Source organism: Acomys minous (genome assembly GCF_964271855.1).
Source record: "Acomys minous genome assembly, chromosome: 16".
Taxonomy (NCBI): Eukaryota; Metazoa; Chordata; class Mammalia; order Rodentia; family Muridae; genus Acomys; species Acomys minous.
In genome coordinates, this window is record NC_140498.1 from 79,667,461 (window position 1) to 79,678,048 (window position 10,588).

Below are 10,588 nucleotides of genomic sequence, written 5' to 3' on the forward strand. Positions count from 1 at the left end.
GTGCATGCCTATAGAATTAGCATCACCTAGTAGAACCTAAGATTTATAAATGTACGTTCAAGAGCATCCGATGGAGCCGCCTCACTGGCCTCACTTGATCCTGGCTTGGATCACCAATGAGTACTGTGGTAGTACACAGCCATGAATCCTGAGGTCACGGGGACACTTGTCCAGAGAGCTTGCCTCCAGACCTCCCTCAGGGCTATTTGCCATTGTGTTGAAGAATAAAAGTTGTTTCTAACTATATTAGTCTCTTTAGCAAAGGGTTGCTTGGAAAAACCCTGCTCTCTCCTTTTACTACACGCAGTTTCATAAAAGCCACACAACAAACATCTCGTGTACTTTACTAGTTAAATAGCTCGTTTCTATGTACCAGCAAGCCTCAGGACCTGAGTTGAAACCTTGGAATTCACACGATCAGGAAAGAGAGACCTGACTCTTGCGAGTGGTTCTCTGACCTCCACACTCATACTGTAGCATCTGCTTTACCCCACCCCATTTGAAATAACTTAATACATTTTTTTTTTACACATTAAGGGAGGTTAGTTTGATACCAACTTCCTGCATTAGATTTTAATGTACGAGACCAAGCCAGAATGGAATTGCCCACACTAAATGATGTATAATCAATTAAGCTTCAAAGTAGACTGGTTTTGTTCCAGTAGGGGGGCTCAGCAAGTAAGGATGCTTGATGCTGAGCCTGGGACCTGAGTTAGATCCTGGAACTTCCACAGTAGAAGGAGAGAGCCAACTACAAACAAGATTTCAAGGGAATATAGTTAGCTACTGTTTGTTTGTTATTTATTATTATGTATTACGTCTGCAGGCCAGGAGAGGGCTTATAGGTGGTTGTGAGCCATCATGCCATTGCTGAGAATTGAACTCAGGACCTTTGGAATAGCCGGCAGGGCTCTTAACCTCTGAGCCACCTCTCCAGCCCCTAGTTAACAAGAGTTAGTACAATAAAACTTCGCTTTTAAACCTGTATGTAAAGCAACTTTCAAAAAAGAAAAAAAAAAAAAGAAAGAAAGAAAGAAAGCAACTTTCAAACACCTACCTGGATTTTGCTCTTGGTTTCTGCTTTCTGTACCCCTCTTCTGCCCTTAAACTCCCACTTTGCTCGTCCCCTTGATACCCTCATTATATTTTGTGTGATATAATAATATAAATATTAATACAATAGGCCCGTAAGAATGGCCCATTGCCCAACTGTAAAAACAGAAACTGAAGCCATTTATACTGTGAGGTTTAGGTGACCGCTAATGACTTCCACACATTGAGGAGTAGAGGAGTGGTACCCTTGACCCCTTTTGAGGGCGTCCGTAACCCCGGCGGAAGGCCAAGGGTTGACGGTAATAAATGAGCGTGTCTCAGGTCATACTCTGCCTTGTGCGAGACTCTCTGTGACTCCAGGATTTACTTCTCATCCTATAGCTGCAGGACAAGTTCGAACACCTGAAGAGAATCCAGCAAGAGGAGATCCTGAAACTGGAAGAAGAGAGAAGAAAGTTAGAGGAGCAAATCATTGAGTTCTACAAGATGAAGGCCGCCTCCGAGACGACACAGGCTCAGGTGTTCAGCCCCGGCATTAAGAAGGACAAAGAGCGTAAGAAGTAACTTCCTCTTGCTATCCCACTCGACTTAGAGCCCCGTGAGCCCCTGTCCATAGGCCCGCCAGCTTGTCTTCGTAGCAGATTTTTATTCTAATTTTTTTTCTAGAATTATTTAGCACATGTCATTCTCCACAAAAGTGTCAAATACTTGGAAGGAAGATAGCTTGTATATCTCATTAGGTGATGCTGCATGGACCAGCACTTAGCAGCACCCAGTAAAAAGTGTATTAATCAAGGTAGCCAAAAGATATGGTCACACAGAGGACAGTCCTTTGTCATAGATGTCCTTTGACTCCCATGGTAATTCTTACAATTCCTGCCTCCTTAGAGTTTTTCCTTTGTGTGTGTGTGTGTGTGGTTTTTTTTTTTTTTTTTTTTTTTTTTTTTTTGTTTTTTGAGACAGGCTCTCACTTTGTAGCCCTAGCTAGCCTGAAACTCTTTTATATAGATCAGGCTGGCCTTGACTAGTGATCCTCCCCTGCCTCTGCCTCCTGAGTGATGGGATTATAAGCATAGACCATCATTCCTGCTCTGTTGAATTTTTTCAGGATGCACTGGCATAAAGCAAATTTATAAAAGGTAATTATTATTCCCTTCCCAAATTCTACTGATAACAATTCTTGATAACTTTAATTGCAATAGAGATTATGCTTTGATTAGAATTCCTATGCACCGGCGTCAGACTTGTAGAAGTATAAAGTGAAAGATTCAAAACCTAGATAGGAGCAGAATATAGTGATAATATTATACATTGAAGATTTTGGCTATATGTAAAATGCATAGTTATCAAAGTACGCAGTATGGGATTTTTTTTCTGTTAAAAAAAAATCCCTTTTATATCCCAAGGGATTTTTAGGGCTTAAAATGTTTTTAGTCAGTTACTTATTTAACGTTTTGATTGTGAGCCTAGCCTTTAAAGACCGAACCATCTCTTCAGCCCCATTTACTCATTTGAATGTGCTTGGCCTTCACCGTGGCTTGTTCTGCTTCAGTGCAGCCTCTGAGGGCCTTCGTCTCTGCGCACTTCAGCTGCATTAGATCAATAAGTTCCTACGGTCCCGAGTAAAGTACAGTTCTAATGAAATGTTAATATTGCATCCATTTCAAATGCAGCGTTTTAGGCTTTCACTATATAGACTCAAAGTGCTTTATAATTTATGCATATAATACCTTCACAGAAGATTTTATGTGAAAAGTAATGAGAAAAAGAAACAAATCCACAATTAGTCTCACATATGTTGGTAAGTCATCTTAAGATGGCAGAAGAAAGAGATGTAATGCATGGATATTGTAGTGGAAACTATATAAGAAAACAGTCTTTGTTCTGATCATTTACATATCCGTTCCTAGGCCGAGAACAATTCTTGGCACACAGTGGATACTGTTAGGAGAAAAAAAATAACTCCAGTTATAATGTGCTATCTGTATACTATGTGTAGATAGTTTAATTTAGACAATTGACTTTTAAACATATTATAGTCTATTACTGACTTTCAACATGGCTGTGAGTTTTATTGCTGAAATACTTTTATATTGCCATTCTCTAATACAGTGTTTTTAAAATTGGAACCTACAGCATTCAATAGATCAAATCAATAAAATTCATGTTGTGTCTTTGATATTTTTTTTTCACCCCGCTTACCACATTACTTTACGAAGGTAACTTAAAGGAGAAATCCCTATTTTAACTCATGGACACGGGTTCAAGCTTGTTGTGGTTGGGAAGGAATGCAGGGCAGCCCAGCTTCCAGCATGGCGGGTTAGGAGACAGAGACCAAGACAGAACCTGGCTAAGACACACTCCCACTGACCAACTCCTTTTAATAGCTTCACATTTCCTAAAGCTTTCTTGACCTCCCAAAATAACATCGCCAAGCACGTCCCAAACATGGAAAACGTGAACATATAAGGGAAATTCCAGATCCAAGCCGCAGCATTGCCCCAGTGGACCAACACAGCACAATCATCCCATAATACCAGATGGATTTACTCTATTTACAAAAATCCCCTAAGCCATATCAAGTCTTTTATTTTCCCAGAGTCTAAGTCCATAGTCTCTCTGTGTCTAAAAAACAAACTCCTTTCTGTGATCCTCTGTAAAATAAGATAAATAAAAAACAATATTATATATCCAAAGGTAAAATATCAAAGATCAAACCTCTCTAGAGAGAGGAGTTGGGAACACAGAAAGGAGGAATCGGCGAAATCAAGACTGAAACCCAGCAGGGTAAGCGCCCTGTTCAGCATTTGCGGCACCTGTTGGACTCATCTGAACTCTGGTGGGTGTGGTCAGCCTCATCCCTGTGGCCTTTGCAGCGTGGCCTCCTTTAAGCGCAGTTTTGAAAACACCCTTGTTCTCTGCCTCTGCATCATGGATGGTTTAAAGCTTTAGAGCGCCCCCTTTTGTTTGTGACGTGATCCTGCAACGTATCCCCTACATGGTGTGAAACTGGTCTAGACCAGGTTGGCCTAAAAGCTCAGGGATCTACCTGGCTTTGCCTCCCAAGCGCTGGGATTAAAGGCATAAATGCATCATCATGCCCCGGGTTTTAGCTTCACCCTTGCTGCTTCCGTCACTGCCTTCTTCTGTAGTGAATTTGACCCTGATGTACATCGCCTGCCTTCTAAGCCCCTCCGTCAAAATCCCAGTGGGAGTCATAGTGACCCTGCGTGCCTACAAAACCAGCATCCTGTGCATGACGTCATGATCAGCTACCAGCTGGCGGGTAGAGAGTCCCTCTTGGAGCAATACCACAGCAACTTCTAAGTCCTTGGGAATCTGAATCCAGAAACACACTTCACTCCCTTGGGTGGTCTTGTGGTAGTGGGGTGGACCCAGTGGCGCCCTCTTCTCAAAGAGAAGCCTTTCAAATGAGTTGACAACTTGATATGGAGCCTAAGATAAGAGGGTATTTGACCAGTTCCCTGTTGTCCCACGCAAAGTGCTTGGATTCTCTTCAGTGGACACAAATCTCTTCAGGAATAAACGTTTCATGTCTGTGACTTTTAATTTGAACATTTTTTTGGCCAAGCACCATGTTTTTCAAATCATTATGTGCTTTTTTTTCCTCCTCATAAAATTCTTACTGCCCATCTGACTGAAAGTAGTCAGCAGTTACCATGCCACATTTAAATGTTATGCTGTCTTGAAATTCTCTGGCAAGTTTAATTATTTCAACACGTTTTTAAAAATCTTGTTTTTGTTTGTTTGTTGAGACAGGATTTCTTTAAAAAAATATATATATTTGTTTGTTTATTTATTTATTTATTTATTATGAATACAATGTTCTGTCGGCAAGCCAGTAGAGGGCATCAGATCTCATTATAGATGGTTATGAGCCACCATGTGGTTGCTGGGACTTAAACTCAGGACCTTTGGAAGAGCAGGTGGTGCTCTTATCAACTGAGCCATCTCTCCAGTACCCGTTTTTTTTTGTTGTTGTTGTTTGTTTGTTTGTTTTTTGTGTTTTGTTTTTTTTGGTTTTGGTTTTTCGAGACAGGGTTTCTCTGGCTAGCCTTGGCTGTCCTGGGCTTGCTCTGCAGTGAATGTGGGAGTGACACATCTGTACTCAAGCATGATGCTTTCACTCCTTTTCAGTTGCTACCTAGGAGTGTGCCTTCTGGATCCTGTGGTGTTTTCGTGTTTGTTCAAGTACATGCATAGTATCCTCTGTCATGGATGTCCTAATTTACATCTCCATCAACAGTGTATAAATGATCCCTTTTCTCCACATCCTTATCAATACATGTTTGCAATTGTTGTTGTTATTGTTTTCGAGACAAGGTTTCTCCATGTAGCCCTGGCTAGACTGGAATTCATTCTGCAGGCAAGGCTGGCCTCAGGAGCCACCTGCCTCTGCCTCCCAAGTGCTGGGGTTAAAGGCGTGCACCACTGCTGCCCGGCTACAGGTTTGCATTTTTATATTAGACATTCCATCTGTAGTAAGGTGATATTTTATTGTCATTTCCTCATAATTGGTGATGTTGACCTTTTTTTTATGTATATTTTTTGATACTAGGTCCCTATCATTTGTATTTGTGTATGATGTGTGTATGTGTGGTGTGTCTATGTTGTGTGTATGTGTGTCTGCCTGTTGTGTGTCTATGAGGTGTATGTATGGTGTGTCTCTCTATGAGGTGTGTCTGTGGTTGTATGTATGGGTGTGTGTGTTTGTGTGTGTGTGGTGTACTCCTGCATGTGTGTGTGTAAGCCAGAGGCTGACTCTGTCTTTCTCTGTTGGCTGGATTAGTTGCACATGGAGGAGCCTCCTTTGCTGCCTCTGGGCGTTAGGTACAGTAGAATGTGTCAGAGGTGCCACCTCATCTAGCCCTGCACAATCCAGTCATACTCCACACGTGATTCAGCCTCATCCCAGAGCGTGCTCCTGCTACAGGGCCACTGCCCACCTTCCCACCTGCCTGTCCCTCCACATGCGGCTCTTGCTGTAAGCCTGGCTCAAGCTCAGAGGGAGCAGGGCTGTACTCTATCTGTCACGCATGCTGCTAGAGCTGGCTCCTGCATTCTGACAGGTGCTAAGCTAACACCATAGCTCTTTTTTATTTTTATTTTTATTGACTACATCTGGAAAGGGCCCTGAGTTGAGTGAATAACCTCCATATTTAGTATGTCTTTTTTTTTTTTTTTGCCAATGAGAGATTTGCATAACATACTGAGGGAATAATGCCTGTGCCTTTAACAAGAAAAAAAAAAATACCTTAAAGCTATAATTTATGCTTTTGTGACCCGTGGCTCAGGAAGTAAGACCTTTTAGAAATACATGAGCAAAGCACTTTAGCCCTCTATATATTTCTTCCTTATGAACTCTGGAACACTGAACTGAAAGACTCAAGACATACACACTGGGGCTTCTTTGAACTTAAATCATATCCACTGGCTGAATAGAAGAATGTGGAGGCTGTGGAAAATCTGGCTGTGGTAAAGACATGAGGCCCGAGAATAAGTTCAAGGAGGTTGGCGGTCCTGGGTACTGCTGGTCTGTGTGTTCTGAGGGAGGGTAGCGCCGCCAGCCACTGCTGGAGGAGCCCCTCAGGCGTTGTAAGCATCAATAATGCCTTTCATCTTCGAGTGGACCTACAATGGCTTCAGCAGTGTGCTCCGGTTCCTAGGACTCTACAAGAAATCGGGAAAGGTCGTATTCTTAGGTTTGGACAATGCGGACAAAACCACTCCTCTTCACATACTGAAAGATGACAGACTAGGCCCGCACGTATCCACACTGCACCCCACTTCAGAAGAACCCACACTTGCTGGAATGACTTTTACCACTTTTGATCTTGGTGGACATGAGCAAGCACGTCGGGTTTGGAAAAACTACCTCCCAGCAATTAATGGGATAGTTTCTCTGGTGGGCTGTGCAGATCGTTCTTGCCTCATGGAACACAAAGTTGAGCTTAATGCTTTAGTGACTGATGAAACAATATCCAATGTGCCAATTCTTATCTTGGGAAACAAGATGCAATCAATGAAGAAAAACTCCGTGAAATATTTGGGCTCTATGGGCAGGCCACAGGAAAAGGGAATGTGACTCCGAAGGAGCTGAACGCCCTCCCAATGGAAGTACTCATGTGCAGTGTGCTCAAGAGGCAAGGCTACGGTGAGGGTTTCCGCTGGAAAGTGAAAATAAAGTTTTACTTCTGGACTGATCCTATTCACAGCTTCCTCATGGACTTTTCTAATAGAACAAGGAAAGCTCTCCAACCATGTCTGGCATTGAGAAGCTACGCATCTCTGTCTATGCCCATTGCCCACTGGCGACATGTGCTCTTCTCCACTCTTGGGAAGTAACACTGCCTGTCTGCTCATGCAGGTCAGTGTGTGGGGATGTGGGCTGGCAGGATTTGCCAGGGAAAGCTGGGTGCCATCATGGGACACCTGAAAAGAAAAACACGTCTCACCACTGGTTGATTTCAAAAGAAAGTGATTCTATATTTTTAAAGAAAGTGTTGTTAATGTAATTGGTAATCCCTTCTCTAACTTTTTGAGTTCACAATTTACTTGGTCCAGATTTTCTATCCTTTTTTTTTTTTAAACTAGTAAACAAAATTTAGATACTTCATAAAATTATGAACAGACGGCGCTTCGGAGGCCAGAGCTCTGCTGTGTAACTGCCTTGTTGAAGGTGGCACACTTGAGCACAAGCGCCAGGAGAGGGCAGCCTTGTCCTTAACCTGGGGCTTTGTCCACCGCAGTAAGGCGAGTCCCTCATCTGGAGTGGGTAAAGTGTCATTGTCACATTGTCAACTTTACTTACAGTTACCGGTTCCAGCAGACTTTGCTTTTATACTGTTGTGGAATTTCATCTCTTTGTGTAGCACCTTCTTTTCACTGTAGATATAAAAAGTAACTTTTGCCTAAAAAAAAAAAAAAAAAAAGTTCAAGGAGCAGTATGATTGGTCAGGAGATAGGAGGGCAACCTGAGTGGGATTCCTAGAACCCATGTAAAAGTGTAAGGGGAGAATCAACTGGATGCTGTCATCTGACCTACACACTCACACACACACACACACACACACACACACACACACACACACTGTACACTTTCAATACACTAAGAAAAGAGCCAAACTCAGAATGAACATGACCTGTTTCTTCCAGTGCCAGCCCACATTTCCTTGCGTGGCATCAGCATCAGTCCTAGATTACAGCAGGACCATTTTCACTGCACCTGCTGTCGTGCCAGCATCACCAGTGAAACTACCTGAAGCGCCTTGGCTGCTATTCAGGATGGAAACACGGGGCTGTGAAGATGACCCGGTGGGGAGAGGGTTTGGGTTTGCACGGATGAGGACCTAAGCTCAGACTCCCAGGTCCCAGGTCCAAAACTGCTCTGGTTAGGTTTCTGCTGATGTGATGGGATTCCATGACGAAAAGCAACTTGGGGAGTTAACAGTTTATTTCACCTTAAAACTCTCAGGTTGGGCTGGAGAGATGGCTCAGTGGTTAAGAGCACCATCTGCTCTTCTGGAGGTCCTGAGTTCAATTCCCAGCAACCACATGGTGGCTCATAACCATCTACGATGAGATATGGTGCCCTCTTCTGGCCTGCAGGCACACATGCAGGCAGCACACTGTGTATGTAATAAATAAATCTTAAAACAAAACAAAACAGAAACCAATAACCAACTCTCAGGTCACACTCCGTCACTGAGGGAAGCTGGGTCAGGAACTCAGGCACAAACCCGGAAGCAGAGGCCATGGAGGGCTGCTGCTTGCTGGCTTGCTCTCTGTGTCTTACTCATCTTCCTTTTTTGTACTACCCAGGGGTGGCACTGCCTCCAGTTGTCTGGGCCCACCGAAATCAAAGATTAATCAAGAACATGTCCTCTGGTGCCTCATATTTGACCACGTCCCCTGGATGGGGAGACCTGGTGGCACTCAGAGGAAGGATAGCAGGCTACCAAGAAGAGACTTGATACCCTATGAGCATATAAAGGGGGAGGAAGTCTCCCTCAGTCACAGTCATAGGGGAGGGGAGTAAGGGGAAAATGGGAGGGAGGGAGGAATGGGAGGATACAAGGGATGGGATAACCACTGAGATGTAATATGAATAAATTAATAAAATTTTTTTAAAAAATCAAGAACATGTCCCACAGACTTGCTTACAGACAATCTGACAGAGGCCTTTTCTCAATGAAATTTCCCTCTCCCCAGACGACTTTATCTTATGTGAAGTTGAGAAAAGCTAACGAACCCAAAAGCCCGTGCAGTGATGTGGGATGGTTATCTGAAGGTGTGATGCCAAGGTGGGAGGTGGAGGCAGGCAGAGCCATTGCAGCTCATGGGCCAGCTAGTCCAGCCTATGGGCTGAAGTTCCAGGCCAACAAAGGACTTTGTCTCCAGTGGGGAAGGGGGAGGTGTAATGTCCCTGAAGAGAGACATCTGAGGTTGTCCTCTGACCTCCAGACTCTCACAGTATACCTATACATGCATAACACGCACAGAAATATTGTACGTTATAAAGTATGGATTTTTTTTACTGCACACACATTTTTTTGCTCTTAGAAAAATAATTGTTTTCCGGGCATGGTGGTGCATGGCTATAATCCCAGCACTTGGGGGGGGGGGACAGGCAGGTGGATTGCTGTGTGTTTGAGACCAGCCTAGTCTTTAAAGCAAGCCCAGGACGACCAAAGGCTACACAGAGAAACCCTGTCTCAAAAAAAAAAAAACAAAAAAACAACAAACAAACCCAAAACCCAAACCCAACCCCCCAAAAAAGATGGGAGAGAAAAATAATGGTTTAATTAATATAGAAACAAATTTTTTAAAATGCTTTCAATATGTAAGTATCAGAGCAGTATCTCTTTGAGTTGTGTTGTGTTAAAATATTCCATTTTTAAAAGTCTCATCTTAGCTGGGCGTGGTGGCACACATTTTTAATCCCAGTATTCAGGAGGTAGAGGCAGGTGGATCACTGTGAGTTCGAGGCCAGCCTGGTCTACAAAGCAAGTCTAGAACAGCCAAGGCTACACAGAGAAACCTTGTCTTGAAACTACCCCCCAAAAGTCTCATCTTGCTAGGTATGGTGGTGCACACCTTTAATCTCACACTCAAGAGGCTGAGGGAGAAGGTGGGTTTGTGTGAGTCTGAGGGCAGCCTGGTCTACATAGTGAATAGACCAGTGCTACACAGTGAGACCCTGTCTCAGATAAAACAAAATAAGATAAAATATTACAAAGTGCTGTTTGGGCCGGGTATAGTGGTACACGCCTTTAATTCCAGCACTTGGTAGGCAGAGGCAGGTGGATCACTGTGAGTTAAAAGCCAGCCTGGTCTACACAGTGAGTCCTGGACAGCCAAGGCTACACAGAGAAACCCTGTTTTGAAAAAACTTAAAAAAAATAATAAAATTGCTGTTTGGGCTGCTGACTTGAGTTTTATAAAAATTTGTTAAATGAATTTTTGATTAGCATTAGGACAGAATTTCCAATGATTTCTGAAAGGCCCCATGTTA

At 43.2% G+C, this 10,588-nt stretch overlaps 1 protein-coding gene and 1 pseudogene across 4 annotated transcripts in view; both read left to right on the forward strand.

Moving 5' to 3' along the window:
- Positions 1-3,230, forward strand: part of SEPTIN14 (septin 14) — a 28,616-nt gene extending 25,386 nt beyond the window's left edge. For all 3 annotated transcript variants that reach the window (XM_084762566.1, XM_084762565.1, XM_084762567.1), the window contains one exon: positions 1,435-3,230. In XM_084762566.1, coding sequence (XP_084618692.1) covers positions 1,435-1,617 — 183 coding nt within the window. In that variant the 3' untranslated portion in view covers positions 1,618-3,230. The remainder of the gene's footprint in view (positions 1-1,434) is intronic.
- Positions 3,231-6,597: 3,367 nt separating this feature from the next.
- Positions 6,598-7,774, forward strand: LOC311585985 (small COPII coat GTPase SAR1A-like; annotated as a pseudogene). Its single transcript has one exon. The product of its transcript is annotated as a small COPII coat GTPase SAR1A-like (transcript).
- Positions 7,775-10,588: the final 2,814 nt, after the last annotated feature.